This window comes from Aspergillus brunneoviolaceus (genome assembly GCF_003184695.1).
Source record: "Aspergillus brunneoviolaceus CBS 621.78 unplaced genomic scaffold BO95scaffold_4, whole genome shotgun sequence".
Classification (NCBI taxonomy): Eukaryota; Fungi; Ascomycota; class Eurotiomycetes; order Eurotiales; family Aspergillaceae; genus Aspergillus; species Aspergillus brunneoviolaceus.
In genome coordinates this window covers 562,471-576,798 of record NW_020290734.1, presented here as the reverse complement: position 1 = coordinate 576,798, position 14,328 = coordinate 562,471, and the positions used below count along the sequence as shown (strand labels likewise).

The 14,328-nt window shown below is 56.4% G+C and overlaps 8 protein-coding genes and 1 non-coding gene across 9 annotated transcripts; 3 read left to right on the top strand and 6 right to left on the bottom strand.

The window, feature by feature from the left end:
• Positions 1-146: 146 nt before the first annotated feature.
• On the top strand, positions 147-1,532 carry BO95DRAFT_351920 (putative FAD dependent oxidoreductase; the record flags this gene model as incomplete). The annotated part of the gene is made up of 1 exon (XM_025582103.1): positions 147-1,532. The coding sequence occupies one exon, from the start codon at positions 147-149 to the stop codon at positions 1,530-1,532; it is 1,386 nt and encodes a 461-aa protein (XP_025447184.1).
• Positions 1,533-2,287: 755 nt separating this feature from the next.
• Positions 2,288-2,884, bottom strand: BO95DRAFT_159350 (putative quinol monooxygenase). The gene is made up of 2 exons (XM_025580716.1): positions 2,680-2,884; positions 2,288-2,589 (listed from the first exon to the last, which is right to left on the bottom strand). The coding sequence occupies exons 1-2, from the start codon at positions 2,699-2,701 to the stop codon at positions 2,294-2,296; spliced, it is 318 nt and encodes a 105-aa protein (XP_025447183.1). The 5' UTR covers positions 2,702-2,884; the 3' UTR covers positions 2,288-2,293.
• Positions 2,885-3,849: 965 nt separating this feature from the next.
• On the bottom strand, positions 3,850-3,921 carry BO95DRAFT_t21. Its single transcript has one exon. It is a non-coding gene; the product is annotated as a tRNA-Glu (tRNA).
• Positions 3,922-5,416: 1,495 nt separating this feature from the next.
• BO95DRAFT_438443 (uncharacterized protein) lies at positions 5,417-6,200 on the top strand. Its single transcript, XM_025585517.1, has one exon. The coding sequence runs from the start codon at positions 5,504-5,506 to the stop codon at positions 6,173-6,175; it is 672 nt and encodes a 223-aa protein (XP_025447182.1). The 5' UTR covers positions 5,417-5,503; the 3' UTR covers positions 6,176-6,200.
• A 111-nt stretch (positions 6,201-6,311) lies between these two features.
• Positions 6,312-7,792, bottom strand: BO95DRAFT_438442 (alpha/beta-hydrolase). The gene is made up of 3 exons (XM_025585516.1): positions 7,098-7,792; positions 6,875-7,008; positions 6,312-6,818 (listed from the first exon to the last, which is right to left on the bottom strand). The coding sequence occupies exons 1-3, from the start codon at positions 7,467-7,469 to the stop codon at positions 6,458-6,460; spliced, it is 867 nt and encodes a 288-aa protein (XP_025447181.1). The 5' UTR covers positions 7,470-7,792; the 3' UTR covers positions 6,312-6,457.
• BO95DRAFT_159341 (alpha/beta-hydrolase) lies at positions 7,608-8,380 on the bottom strand. The gene has a single exon (XM_025580715.1). The coding sequence runs from the start codon at positions 8,244-8,246 to the stop codon at positions 7,746-7,748; it is 501 nt and encodes a 166-aa protein (XP_025447180.1). The 5' UTR covers positions 8,247-8,380; the 3' UTR covers positions 7,608-7,745.
• Positions 8,381-8,938: 558 nt separating this feature from the next.
• On the bottom strand, positions 8,939-10,654 carry BO95DRAFT_498209 (putative MFS multidrug transporter; the record flags this gene model as incomplete). Its single annotated transcript, XM_025590916.1, has 2 exons — positions 8,939-10,374; positions 10,447-10,654. 2 exons carry the CDS (start codon positions 10,652-10,654, stop codon positions 8,939-8,941), a joined length of 1,644 nt encoding a protein of 547 aa, XP_025447179.1.
• Positions 10,655-11,110: 456 nt separating this feature from the next.
• BO95DRAFT_427568 (cysteine hydrolase family protein) lies at positions 11,111-11,791 on the top strand (the record flags this gene model as incomplete). Its single annotated transcript, XM_025584804.1, has 2 exons — positions 11,111-11,524; positions 11,579-11,791. 2 exons carry the CDS (start codon positions 11,111-11,113, stop codon positions 11,789-11,791), a joined length of 627 nt encoding a protein of 208 aa, XP_025447178.1.
• A 394-nt stretch (positions 11,792-12,185) lies between these two features.
• On the bottom strand, positions 12,186-14,199 carry BO95DRAFT_478609 (FAD/NAD(P)-binding domain-containing protein; the record flags this gene model as incomplete). The annotated part of the gene is made up of 3 exons (XM_025590046.1): positions 14,096-14,199; positions 13,786-14,046; positions 12,186-13,726 (listed from the first exon to the last, which is right to left on the bottom strand). The coding sequence occupies exons 2-3, from the start codon at positions 13,910-13,912 to the stop codon at positions 12,186-12,188; spliced, it is 1,668 nt and encodes a 555-aa protein (XP_025447177.1). The 5' UTR covers positions 13,913-14,046; positions 14,096-14,199.
• Positions 14,200-14,328: the final 129 nt, after the last annotated feature.

Here is a 14,328-nt window from a genome sequence, read left to right as displayed (position 1 = left end):
TAGACGCATACCCGCTATTTATAGCGACCTTATATAACCTGTCTATATCCTACCTTTGTTGCACACAACATCTCGTTCCTGACCGGGCCTCCATCCCCTCTCTTCATACGCAAGTCCAAGCCTCCCACCCGTGCGAGCCACCACCAATGTCCCTCAGCGACCTCCTTTTCGACACGTGCATCATCGGCGGCGGGGCAGCAGGCGCCTACGCCGCCTACCGCCTGCACCAGCTCAACCACACCGTCGCCATCGTCGAGCGCGGCCCTCACCTGGGGGGCCACACCGTCACCTACCGCGACCCGATCCTCACCAACAACCAGCCCATCGACTACGGGGTCACCTGGCTCCAGAACCTGCCCGTCATCCGCGACGCCTTCGCCCACTACAACGTCCCCCTCATCAAGGAGAAAATCGACTACGCAATCGACATGTTCGACTTTACCACGGGGGAGCCCCTCACTCCGCTCCCCGCCAACGAGACCACCGCCACGCTCGACCGCTACAGCACCCTCCTCGACCAGCACCCGTACCTCGCAACCGGGTTCGAAGACCTTCCCGACCCCGTGCCGGACGATCTAGTCGCGCCTTTTAGTCACATTATGGACAAATACCATCTAGGTGGGCTCCTCGACACCTTCAGCTCATGGCTCAGTGGCCTCGGCGAGTGGCCGGACTACCCGACGCTGTATGTGATGAAGTACGTGGGGACGGACTACCTAGCCGGCCGACTTCAGCTGGGGTGGGTACGGCCGAAGAGCCACGATGCGAGCGAGATCTACCGGGCGATGGAGCAGGAGTTGCGACAGAGTCAAACGTTGCTGTTCAACAGTAGCGTAGTGCAGGTGGATGCTCGCGATTCTACTGTTGATCGCGTGGTAGTGGATGTGGCCAGTACGGTGGACGAGACACGAAGGCCGATCATCACCACAACACGCCGTCGACGCATCCGTGCAAAGACCCTCCTCTTCGCTGCGCCTCCCTTACCCGACAACCTCGAGGCGCTGGGCCTGGATGAACGGGAACGAGCCCTGTTCCGCCAGTTCAAGGACCCGTGGTTCTACACGGCACTGATCCGGGTGGACGGGTTTCCGGACAGCACGTTCCTGGAGAACCACGGCAAGGACCACCCCTTCCATCGCCCGCGCCTCCCGGCGGTGTTGGCCTTTCGGCCGACAGATGTGTCGACAATCGTCCGGGTCACGGTGGGGAGTAAATCGCGGGGTCTGTCGGAGGCGGAGGTGGAGGACTGCATCCGCGCCGGGGTGGACAGCGTGCAGCGCAGGCTGGGCGGCGGCAACGTGTCGGACCCGGAGATCCTGGCGGTGCGCGATCACTCGCCTTATACGTTGACGGTCTCGGGTGCGGCGATCGCGGCGGGGTTCTACCGGCAGCTGAGTGCTTTGCAGGGCCATCGCCGGACCTACTACACGGGCGCGACATTCGATACGCATCATATGCCCCAGGTATGGATGGTTACCGATCAGGTCCTGCAGAGGCATTTACTTCCCGCACTGCGGGGCTTGAGAGGTTGAGGGCTGGGCTAGGGGGTATTTTCTCCGACGATACTGTGATAGTTTGGCTAGGTTTGTAGCTGAAGGTCTCGTATTCTGATGCTGTGCAACCATTCTGGGTGCAATAAGTAGATAGTGGCATGCCCGGCATATATACCGAGATCATGTGGGAACATAAAGTGGGGGGAAATGACGATAGTCTCTTCAGACACAATGAGACCTAATCTCACCCGTCTAGTCCATCTTGGTGCAACTGCTTACGCTTTTCAGCTGCTCTGTGCTCAGAGAAAGTCGATGGCTACATAGAGCGTCTGCCGCCGCTGGCGCTACATACATATTTCCCATTCGGGCCCTTCATCTCACCGTTACCGTAGTTACCATAAGGTGAGTCGGTCGCAAGTTCGTGCATTTAGGAAGGCGGTAAGTCACCCGACACTGCAGCCCCGCGGGAATGCTATAGGTACAGCTTTGTGTGCGACCCTCATCGCAAATCAAATCACGGTTCAGTCATTAATTTCAAATAGTTACCAAAAGAATATGTCTTAACTAAATTCAATCGATTTATTCCAACTTGAAGTCTAGTGATTGAGATCCATGCAATTAACCACGTGTATCCCAATTGCCCCAACAACGCAACTATTGCACACACATTCAGTAGAAACACATATCTCCGCACCCGAGAATCCCTCCAGAGGGCTCGGTGCAATGAAATTCTCCCCAGAACTGCGTCATATGTACAAGACGGTGGCATCACCCGAAACCCTTCCTTAATTCGTCCAAATTTACTGCTTCTGCTCCTCCCCGGGCACCAGCTCCTCGAAACGGCGGAGATCCATCTCCTTCTCGAGCAAGGGGATGACGTAGGGGTCGAAAGTCTTCCAGTAGGGGTTCTCGAGGTGGTACTTCTGGGAGCCCTCGTTGAGGTAGCGCTCGACGATGCAGAAGTCCTGCTTGTCGTGGACGCTCTGCATCACGAACCAGGAGAGGGTCTCCTTGTCCTTGGAGTAGACGGCCGAGGCCTCGAGGAGCTTGGCGTGCAGCTTGTTGATGCTCTCCTCGTCGGGCTTGGCGCGCATGTCTGTTGTTCCCGGGAGGGAAGGTTAGTTCTATGGGTTCGATGTGTTCTTGGGGGGGGGGTAAAAGTTGCAGGGTTCGAGGTTTCACGTACGAACAACGATGGTGTAGACCATTTTGGCGGATTGTGTGGGGGTTTTGGGTTTTTGAGAGGTTGCGGAAGAGGTGAGTAACGAGGTTGGAGGAGAGAGTTGGGCAGTGAAGAAGCTCCGGGGAACAACCAGGGTGGTCGGATTGTTTTTGTACTGTAGGTTGGAGAATCAACCCCGGTTGACTGAGCTCCTGACCCCCCCCACCCCTCACGGTCTCACCCTCAGTGCCCCTCGGTGGGGCAATGGAGGGGAAAAGGCCTTCCAGCTTGGAAAGTTACTCCATACTTTTGGCCCGGTGAAGCGGGCGGATGTTCCCCGCGTGGTGGTGGCCGGTCGAGTTGGTTCACCATGCTCTACAGGCATGGGCTGAGATAGAGAACGGTATTGGAGTTATGCACGACGATCTATACCGATCCAGCTGATTGTAGGTTTGTGTATCTGCATAGAACGGTCGCAAAGCCGAAGGTCGCTCCCCGAATCTTGAGGGTAGGGCATCCCGATCAGGTGGATCCGAACTCTGTTTCGGGGTTTCTTCGGGGGGCCACCGATGCCGGCGACCCCATTGGCGGGCGAGCTGGAGTCGTGCGTCATACTCCAACTTACCTACGGTCTAAACAGGTCGTTGGGTGATGGGCGCATACTGTAGAATCGGCTTCCAGCATCAGTGTTGTCTCTTTGTTTTTTTGCGATCCTTGGTCGGTGCAGCGATATATCAAGTGTAAGACGCTACTTAGGTCTGCTGGTGCTATCCGCTGATACAATTGAAATGAGAACGTAGAAAGTAACAGGCGCAGCAGTAACAAATGTCCCAATCTAGCAGTAAGTTGGCGTGTCCTTTTGCAAGAAGGAGAGAAAAGCAGAGGAAGGGCCAGAATCCCGACCGTTCATGACAGCCACGAGGCAGAACAACAGATAAGTAGTCTACAAGATAGCCTTTAGCTGAAGAGCCGAGATCTGATGTGAATTGCAGTAGCGAAGACCCTGCTCAACAAAAGATTCAGACTGCAGCTCACTCAATTTTCCTTCTTAGGTGTACCTCTATCTTAATGACGCTGTTACCTATCTGGGACTAGCGCCATATTAATGGCGGAACAACCCGGGTTGTAAAGGCAGACCCCTCGGAGATGCATTGAGAGTGAAAAAAATCCACCAAGAAGAATGCTCTCATGCGTCTCCGATGCGGGGAATCGAACCCCGATCTCCTGTGTGAAAGACAGGTATGATAGCCGTTACACTACATCGGAGGTAGTGAAAGAGTGCTTTTGTTTTGCAATTCAAGTAGCACAGTCTGTCTAGCTATCATAATCTCGACACAGTTGCGCAGGTCCTCCTTCGTCCCCCGGCCCGGAACCACCGTCACAACTGATCAATTAGGCTAAATACTCTTGGGAAGGAGGGCAGAAAGCTGCAAAACTGGCCTGGATAACCTGTTCTCGAGTATCTTACCTTCCCGTAATCCGCATGCCTCTGAGCCACAGAGCGTTGTCATTAGCACTAGTTGGAAATTTGGACACCGCTCTAACACCAATTCTGCGAGTCTGGGTGCCCCGATGATAGATCCTGATGTTACACTGGAATAGAAGTGAGCTCTTCTGCAATAACCTACGTTCATTGATGAGAAATAGGGCTAAGTCTGCCGCACAGTTCAGCCCGGCATTCGCCCTAATCATTTTTCCGTCTTTACCGGCAGTCCAGTCTCCGGGGCGTTGGAACTGAGCATGCATGCCCAGGCGCAGAAGACCTTCACAACTCAAGACTGGGCTTCTTCCCGCAACCAAGACCTCGGCGAATGCAGTAGATAATTCCGAACAGACTCAACTACGTACATCGGACATGTTCTCAAGACTTTAACCGTGCTAACCGTATCACCCCTCAACCTTGGTCCAAGAACAAACACACACAACATCATGGAACGATCCATCCCCGTGCAGAACACGAGTCAGCTAGCCAGCCTTGTCTCAAAACCCCCTCACAATTCCTCCTTCCTCCTCGCCTCGTGTCAGCCCAGATGTTCCTCACTCGCAATGTTCCATCCGCCACTGCCCACTACGTAGTTATCTGATTGATCCAGCCACCCCCGACCAACCAGGATGGCACACTGCGCTGCACCCGCAGCATTGAATACGGGGGGGGGGGTGTTAGTTAAAGGGTCGACAAGTTGAGAATCTGCATGTCTCGTCCCTTCAGCTGCACCGAGCAGGCCATTCAGCCCGCAGGGATGCGGATGCAGGCAGTTGGAGAACCCCATCATTGCCCAAAGAGGCAGGCCGGATCCGCTGCGAGCCGACGCGGGATTCGCCCTAGCGCAGGTCGGCAACCAGGCACGGAGCGAGAATCGCTCGTATTCCATATGTATTCTGCACAATCAGAAGTCTGCCCAAGTTACCTAGACCGACCCTAAGCCGCTAGTTCCGTTCCTCGGTGGCGAAAGAAATAGGTCGCCAGGGTCTTACCCGAAGAGCGGGGGTTTTTTTTCGTTCTCTAGTGTCGCCAACAAAACCACAAGTTGATCCCTGCTTCGATACTGCCAAGACGGTAGGGTGTCTTGCCGCTGCAGAAATCCCATTCGCGCTGTCTCAACTATGGGGATAATTATAGCACTAGAAGGAGTATGGTAGTATCCACGGTTGGACATGGGTCGGTTCGAAGAATGGTAAAAAAAAAAAAAAAAAAAAAAAGACCCTGCGGAGGTGGGGTTATTCTACCATCGATCCATGGATCGGATCGATTATATAAAGGGGGAAAGGCAGAGCAAGGCTGGTCTTCAAACAATTTCAACCATCACTAAAGGAAATACCCATCTCAGACAGCCATTCACCTGACAAAATGCACGCCCTAACTACCCTCTTCACCCTCCTCACCGCTGCCACCAGCACCACCAGCGCCCTCTCCATCCAACCGCGCGACCCGGCCCCGGCCTCCATCACGCCGCCCGAGGGCTGCCCCATCCCGACCTGGGAGGTGACCTACTTCCACTGGTTCAACGGCTCCAAGTCGCTGGACTGCATCCACAACCCGGCGGACATCGCCTTCAAGGACTGCCTGTGCGGCAACGCCTGGTGCGACCAGGACCCGGCCACCTGCAACGGCACCATGGTCCCCGTCTGCTACACGGGCATGCCCAACTACCAGCCCTGGGGGTACGGGCCCCCGCAGACCCTGGCCATCGACTTCGCCGACGGCCTGGAGTGCCGCGACACGTACATCGGCTACCGCATCCACGACATCGCCCACGGCGAGTCCAACTGCGGCTACGCCGACCGCGGCCTGGGCCGCATCGTCTCGTTCTACGGCACCTCCAACGAGGACTCCTCCGTCGGCCACATGGATTACGAGCTCGGCTCCGGCCACGCGCTGACCTGCAACAACGGCAGCAAGATCACCTACCACGGCAGTGTGGATTTCCAGTTGAACTGCGTGCATGATGCGTTCTTCAATGCGACGTGCGATGCCGCGCCGTTTGAGATTCCGGTTCTGAGCTATGAGTGGGTTTCTTAGGTGATTCGATTGGAGGTTACGGGTGGTGGTGGTGGTGGTGGGGTAAGGGGCATATGAAGGGGGCGGGTCAATGGGCAGGGGACTTAGGGCTGGGAAGAGAGCGGGTGTAGATAAATGCATGTGGTTTCGATGTGTGATGAGCAATGAATATATGTATGTCTGTGAATCATGGAATCTATGACGGCATGGCTTCGTCGAGTGACGCTAGACCATGATCTTCGAACTCTTTACAATATACAATAATGCAGGTCTCCATCTCAGCCCACAGTGCAAAAACAAGCCTCACTGCGTCGGCAACGGAAACTCGGCACATCCCACCGCCAACGCACTCACCGGCATCAGACTCGACACCGTCCCGTTCGCGCCAAAGGCCATCGCCTGCCCGTCCGGGGTATATGCAGGCCAGCCCATGCTCGGGAGGGCGTGGACCGGGTCCTTCATAAAGGCCAGATACAGATCCTGCCAGCGCGTCGACACCGCCCGCTGCAGCGCCGTCGGCGCACCCCCGTACCACTGGTAGGTGCCAAACAGCAGCGGCAGCTCGGAGGCGTGGTACGCCTTCTCCCACGGCCGGGGCGAGGTGTTCGGGAAGTGCGCCAGATTGTACCAGCGGAAGGTGAGCGAGGAGGTGTTGTAGCGCAGTCTGCGGCAGCTGTCAGGTATTTCTGCTTCGAAGAGAAGAAAAACGGTCAAACGTACTCATTATAGTAATTCGCCGGACATTGGTCCGTCTCCAGCGTCTGATGATGGATATACGTCTGGTTCGGGCCCTGCGGCCCCACCCACGCGACGAGTGAGGCTTCTTCGTTGGCGTTTGTGCCGAGGATCGCGGGCTTTTCCGTTCCAGCTCGTCAGCATATCTCCCCAACCTTCCCCCCCCCTTTCTTTCCTCTCCAATAACACAGCCCATGGGAGAACATACCAATCCCGAATAATTGCCCTCCAGCGCGCGCTCAGTAAAGTTCCCAAACTTAGTCACCCCATCCACGATCGTTGTGAACTTCAGCGCCGGCGTGTCCGCACCGAGGGTATAGTTCTCGTAGAAGGCCACCAGCGCCTCCGCACTGACGTTGTGCCGCATGCAGGCCAGCTCCTCGCTGGCGGCCAGCCCACCCCCGCAGCCCAGCTGCTCCGCCACGAAGGTGAAGTTGCTGTGCGTGACGTCCTTGCTGGCGCCCGTCGCGAACACGCTCCCGGAGTGCATGATCAGCCCGTGCACGATGGGATCCGCCGGCCACGCGAAGTTGAAGTAGTCCACGCTGGCGGCGCCGGAGCTCTGGCCCCACAGCACCATGCGCGAGCGGTCGCCGCCGAAGGAGGCGATGTTGTCGCGCACCCATTCCACGGCGAGGCGTTGGTCGAGCAGGCCTTGGTTGGTGTTTTGGTTGGTGGCGGCTAGGCCGGCGGCGTTGGGGAAGCCGAAGATGTTGTTGCGGTAGCTTTGCGGGGGTGGTAGGTGTGTTAGTTTTCGTGATGGTGGTGGTGGTTTGTAGTGTGAGGGTGCGGAGGGCAGAGGGCGGTTAGGGCTGGGTGGGCAGTTGTCGTGGTTGTGGTGGGGGGTGGGGATCACTCACTTGACCGCAATGACGATATGTTCTTGCGTCCGTTGGATCCAGGGACTCGGATTGAATCCGTTCGTCAGCAGGCCTCCTTCATAGAAACCGCCACCGAAGAGCCAGATGAGGACCGGCAGGGGGCCAGGGGTGCGCGGATGGAGCGGCGCCCAGATGTTCAGGGTGAGACAGTCTTCCGACCAGGGTCCGTAGGGCTGCAGCCACGGGGAGTCGATGGTGTAGACTGACGGGTCGGTGACGGTGGTGAGAGGGTACTGGGGGCAGTTGGGGGAGATTTTGGTGGCGTCGATGGTGCGGTTGGCGTGGGCTTTGGGCTGCGGTGGTGCAAATCGGAGGTCGCCGAGCGGTGGTTCGGCGAAGGGCACGCCCAGGAACTGAGCCACCCCCGGTGTTGAGCCGTTGATCATGCCATACACCTGACCGATCGTCGTGTTGACTTTCAACGAGAGGGCTGCCGCTGCAGGTACGAGCAGGCTTAGAGGGATGAGTGACCTCATCTTGACTTGTATGCACTTGCTAGATACTGCATGTCGTGGCCGAAAGTATAGACCGCCGTGGTTGCTTTATACGCCTGCTCTCTGTCCTGGGTATGGCAATGGCGGAAATGATGCTGGAGAGCCAAGATCGGGTTACCGGTTGTGACTGCGGAGTTTAGTCCTCACCAGGCAAGGACCAAAAGGTTAGCTGATGGAGTGGACCCTGAAGCGTTGAGTAGTGTGGGGAATCCGGGGTGACAACCCCAACAATGACGCTCATTGATGCGGGATGGTGCGGGTTTACTCCGGACTGGAGTCTGTGAATGGCCCAGAATTGCCGGTTTCTGCATCCCTGACTCGGTTTCTTGGATATCGACAGAGGGGATGGCCGGTTCTCCTGTCGAAGGCGGATAAATCCTTTGGCGGACGAGGACTCGCCGAATCCTGCGGGCGGCTTGTGGAATTTGACTCGCCTATTATCGTCAATCTACAGACTACAACAGTAAAGGCTAGCTGTAGTGCCGGGATAATATTACCATAATACAAGAAAATGAACTGTTGTATTAAGTCTATCTGTAAAAATCGGCAATAGCCGCACAATCATTTTATTGTGCGTCCGTGTCGAGCAAGGAAGACCGGCAACACCACTGCCGGGCTTTGCATGACAAGCGAATCTTCAGGTCTCATCGTCTAAGAGTAAATATCGCCCCATTTCAAGGCGAGGGCGATGGACTCTTAGCCTCCGCCCTCCGCGCAGCCTCATCCCTCTCTGTCTTCCGCCACCCCGCCGCAAACCTCCACTGGATGAAGGGCCCCACCAACGCCAGCAGCTGCACGGCCACACAGATTGTGAACGCGACACCGACTCCCACTCCGTCAATCATCGGCATAATAAAGCTCGTGCCCCCGGCCGCAAACAGACACCGCGCGAGGTTCAAACTAGCGCTGGCAGCCGCACTGCGCTCGGGGAACACATCCACCAGGTAAGTCATGATGAGCGACTGGGTCGAGACCGCCGTCCACCCGGTGATGAAGGTCGAGACTATCGGCACCGCGATGTGCACCTTGTGCGGATACTGGATCGTCCACCCGAACAGGATGATGGAGCAGCACTGGAGGAGCGAGAAGACGGGCACCAGGCGCAGACGCGCCCGCTCCAGGGGGAAATCTGCCTCCCGCGCGGAAGCGAGGGCTGTCGCGCTCGCGGTGCCGGAGTAGCCAGTGTCGTGTTCCGCGTCGAAGGAGGCTTCGTACGCGGCCTTCACCCGCCGGTAATCCGCGTCCAGGATCTTGCCGGTGACCAGGGTGCCGATCATCGAGCCGACGCCGTTGGCGATGAAGGTCAGCCCGATTTGGATCTCGGTGAGGTTGTAGTGCTCCTCGAAGAGGGAGGACATGGCGGTGATGCTCATCTGCCAGACGGCGTAGAAGATGGCGAGGAAGAGGATGATGGGCGCCGCGTGGTTGGAGAGGAGCATGCGGACCGGGCCGAGGAGGTCGATTTTCTTACGGGAGGCGCGCTGGGTCTGTGGGTCTTGGGAGTAGTCCTGCCAGGGGGTCTTGGTGGTGCGTTGGTACACGTCCAGTGGGAAACGGGTTAGTGGGTTGGAGGGGGTGCGGCTGCCGTTGGCGACGATGGAGCGGAGGGTTTCTGGCAAAAGGATGACCAGCAGGCACAGGAACACGCCGCCATAGATGGTAAGAAACCAGAAGATCGCCTTCCAGCCGAGAGAGCCGGCAATGGCACCGCCGATGATGGGGCCCACGGCGACGGGGACCAGGAGGCCGGCTTGGAAGATCCCCATGTAGCCGCCGCGCTCGGCTCGGGTCGTGATGTCGCCGATGACCCCAGAGCCGATGGCGATCGTACTGGCGCTTCCCGTGCTCTGGAGGCACCGCAAGACGATTAGCTGGGCGTAGCTCTTTGTCAAGGCGAGACCGATGCAGGCCCCGACGAACACCACGAAGGTGCCCATGTAGGCGGTGCGTCGCCCTCGCACATCGGAGATGGGGCCCCAGAGGCTGGGGGCTAGACCTTGGAAGATGAGATAGGAGGTCACACTCAAATTGACCAGTTCGACGGAAACATTGAGATCTCTGGCGATAGTAGGAAGTGCGGGGAAGTAGATGTTAGATGCGAAGCCGGAAACTAGAATCGAGAGTCAGTTGCTGACTGGTCGGCCAAGGTTCGGCTTTGCATGGGTGGGTGACTTGACCGTACAAGTTGCGGCTGTGGAAACCAGAACGATGATTAACCATTTCTGTCGCTTATCAAAGATGCTGTATGGTGCTTCAGGTGTGACATGTGCAGGAGACTGCTCTGTGGTGAATGAAGCGGGCGCGCTTGGGGTTAGATTTGCTGGCGCCGGCTGCCCCGGTTGCTGCAGTTGTGCTGGTTGTGCTCTTAGGGATTTATTGTCCAGTGACATTGTGTAATGTGTTGATGACTCTGATTGAGAATTGAGGAGAGATCTGCAAGGCTTTCCAAGTATACTAAAGGTTGCAGACAGCGTTGGATCGGTTGCTTTATATGCCTTAAGTGACGCATTCGTCGCAGTGGCAAGAAGCTGCATCAAACAGAGCCCAGATATCGGTATTCCGAGAAGCCTCGGAATTCCGTACTCACATTTCCACTTCAAAAAGAGTTGAGTGGGGAAAGTGTCATGTGAGGATCAATGAGACACCAATAAGAAAGCATCTCGGAACTCCGCTGTGCCCTTCCACTCAAGGGGCGCTGAGACCCCGATGTACCGTACTGATTGCGTAGGGATATAATTGCTTAACAGTCTGAGTGAGAACTCTCCCTATCCCTGCTGCATAAAATCCTGGGCCTGATGATACCCTGCTAGTCAATTCCCGCAATTCGATACGATTCATTCCTCTACATGACCACCTCCAGCACAAGCCCCCTCAGCTTCGGCGAGAACTACGCGGTCCTCAACCTGGACTGGATGACGGTTTTAATCGACGCTGTGAAAGATACCCCAGAAGGACATGTATTCATCCAAAGCTGCAACAAATGGAACGCAGCCATCCACCAAAAGTCCCCACGTCCGCTCACCGTCTTCTCCACCCTCTCCTTCCAACGCGGCCAGCCCGAGGTCCAGCCCAACACGCCTTTCGCCAACCTGATCGCTCCATACGGCGAGTTCGGGACTGGTTCATCGGAGGTGCGGATCGCTGAATACTTCAAGCTCGACGAGCAAGACATCATCCTACAGAAGACGCGGTGGAGTGCGACCATGGGCAGTTCCTTGGAGCAGATTTTACAAGCGCGCAACATCAGGACTGTCATAATGGTAGGGTAGTACCTGTTGACGTTATGAGTCTATTGCTAATGTAACTTTGGACAGTCTGGACTAAGTCTCTCCGGCGTCGTGATGGCTACGATCTACCGGTTGTTCGACCTGGACTACGATGTCTACGTGATCCGCGACAATGTCTTGGAGTTGCCGGTGGACCAGACCGCTGCGTTCTCGAGTGTTATGTTGGATATGCTGCTGCCAAAAATGGGGCTCAAGGTCATCTCGCTAGACGAGGCGCTTCAGGCGTTGGAGCGGTCGTAGTATAGGCCATGTTGTCGTATATTTGTGTACGGGGATTGGGGACTGTATAAGTATATGGCAAGAATGGTTGATATTGCATAGATCATCACGACAACTAATTCTTCTATCGTTGATAAAAGGATCTGTTACAAATGAGGGAAAAGGTTAAGACTGCCAACTTCTACAACCCATGGGACATAAATACTTCACTGGCTAACTACTAAGCGTATAACGGCCCCAAGCCACCAGTCAATAACTGATAGCAGAGCGCTAGCAAGAGGCAACTCTAGTGCCGCTGTACCAATATGAGTGAACAGCAGGCAAGCATCAAATTCATACTAGAAAACGGTGCTTGAAGTCAACACTCCCGCGTCGACAGTCTGCTTCTCGTCTTGCAAACGTCAGATATTATAGATCAACACCGACCACACCGACAACACAGCAAATCCACCACCTCCTTCCCAGCCCACACACTCCCCGCCAAACTCGCCCCCTTGCTCGCCTCGAACCCGGACACATAAAACAACCCCGCAATCAACCGCATCGCCGCCCTCTCGCGAGCCCTCACCTCCGCCCAGTCACCACCACCACCACGCGCCTTTCCCCCCCTCCGCACGACCGGCACCCCATTCTCCCACACCTGCCGATGCACCCACCTGACCCGCGGCGCCGGCGTACAACCCCGGTGCCGGAGATACCACCCCTCGTCGTGCACGCGGCCGCCATCGAAGACGCGGACACCTCGGAAGCGTGGATTCGGTTGATTAAGCTCCGCGTGCGCGTCGAACGACGGGATGTAGCGGCTCTGATGCGGAAAGGTGACCGTTTCCGGGAAGGCGGGGAGGCAGAGTCTGGCGATGTCGGCGTCGGTGAAGGGCTGGGTGGAGGTGATGCGGTAGAGGTTCTCGGTGTCGCCGCAGCAGCCGGCTATCCAGAAGGAGGGGGCGTGCGTGAGTGTGAGGAAGGGGGGTGGTCCTGATAGTGGCTGTTGGTCTTGGTCGTGAGTGGGCTGTGCGTTGGCATTGGAGTTGAGGTTCCAGATTTCGTCTGGAATGGGTTCTGTTGCGCTGAGTTTGAAGGCAGCGGGGTCGATATGGTAGCGAGAGATGAAGTGCGTGACGTGGAGCGGGGTGTACTCGACAGAGGCGGACTCCGCTGGTTGGAGGTGCGGTGGGCTGATGGCGGTCCCGGTCTGGGAGAAGGGGGCGACGATGATCACCGCATCGAAGTGCGCTGTGTGCCTCTCTTCGGTGCCCTTATCGGTGGCCCTTGTCCAGGAGATATCGAAATCCCGCTCGTCGAGGACATTGATATCGGTGACGGTGGACCGGAGATGGACGGTGGCCTGCGACAACAGCGCGAGTCGGCGCACCGCGCGCTCGTTCCCGCCTTCCGCTGACACCTGGGGTCTGGAAGAAAGGCCGTACTTGGCTGCAAACCTGGTCACCTCATCCTCGTATGGATTCACGGCCGCCGCAGCTTTATCCGCTGCATGGCTGAATATCTGCCGCCAGTCTCTCCAGTACCTATTTTCCCGCGCGATCGACACAAACTGAATGCATAAGTGCAGCCAGAACCAGCCTAACCAACGATGCCGCCAGACCAGTTTCGCAAAGTGCGTCGACGTCTCCGGACCCGACAATTTGGACGCGACAATAGCTCGTCCATCGAAGATCCCGACGCTGCGGCTCTGTGGCTCATCCCGGATTTTCCGACCGTGGGGAGCCACGAGTTCGACCCCTGCTTCCTGGAAGAGACGTCGGAGACGCCAGTCTTCCCACCAGAAAGACGCAGCACCCGCTTCGACCACCTCGCGACCCTCGTTGTATTTGAACACGCTGTGGATCCGACCGCCCAGGCGGTCATCGCGCTCAAAGAGGGTCGCTTCGGGGCACCATGTGGCTGATCCCCGGTTGCGTAGCTCGTAGGCTATAGATACGCCGGCGATGCCGCCTCCTGGATATTCCGTGAGTCGACGGGACCTGAGAGCTGCTGACTGCGCTACTGAGACGTACCTATGATTGCAATCTTTGTGGGTCTTTCGAGAGGTGTAAGGTCCAGGGAGTCTATGTCAAGATCAAGAGAGTCTGCATCGAGGGATCCAAGGTTGGGGTCTGATACTGAACAGATTTGTTCCATCATTGTGTGCACGAAAGCATGAAACGTAGATTCTCGAGAGGGGAACTCGGAGTTTTGAAGCTTAGTAGAATGATCAAGCTTGTGACAGTCGATCAAGCGTGGTTGAGGGTATCTTATGCATGCTTGATGATGGGTGCCTGGTGTAAAGGTCAGCGACTAACTTAACTTGACCATCTTTCGACTAGCCTAATTCAGTGAGCCAAGGCCAGGTGTAAATAACCACAATGTACTGTACATCAGTTGGTAGTCTTCATCCGCACCGGGTACAGTACTATACTGGTTAATTTGTTGCCTGGATGGGGCAATCTGTATCTTGTCGGTGAACATCAGTGCGCTAGACTTGCATTTAGGCTGCACTTTATCATACAGCCGGAAGCTACTGACTATATAACCCAGGAAGCCGAAGTGCCAGTTTTACA

Coding starts and splice junctions, on each gene's coding strand:
- BO95DRAFT_159350 (XM_025580716.1), bottom strand. CDS start 2,701: ATGGTCTACACCATCGTTGTTC. Junction 2,590..2,679: donor GGTCTACACCATCGTTGTTC/GTACGTGAAACC, acceptor CGGGAACAACAG/ACATGCGCGCCAAGCCCGAC.
- BO95DRAFT_438443 (XM_025585517.1), top strand. CDS start 5,504: ATGCACGCCCTAACTACCCTCTTCACCCTCCTCACCGCTGCCACCAGC.
- BO95DRAFT_438442 (XM_025585516.1), bottom strand. CDS start 7,469: ATGGTGCTGTGGGGCCAGAGCTCCGGCGCCGCCAGCGTGGACTACTTC. Junction 7,009..7,097: donor AGGGCAATTATTCGGGATTG/GTATGTTCTCCC, acceptor GGAACGGAAAAG/CCCGCGATCCTCGGCACAAA. Junction 6,819..6,874: donor CCGGCGAATTACTATAATGA/GTACGTTTGACC, acceptor CAGCTGCCGCAG/ACTGCGCTACAACACCTCCT.
- BO95DRAFT_159341 (XM_025580715.1), bottom strand. CDS start 8,246: ATGAGGTCACTCATCCCTCTAAGCCTGCTCGTACCTGCAGCGGCAGCC.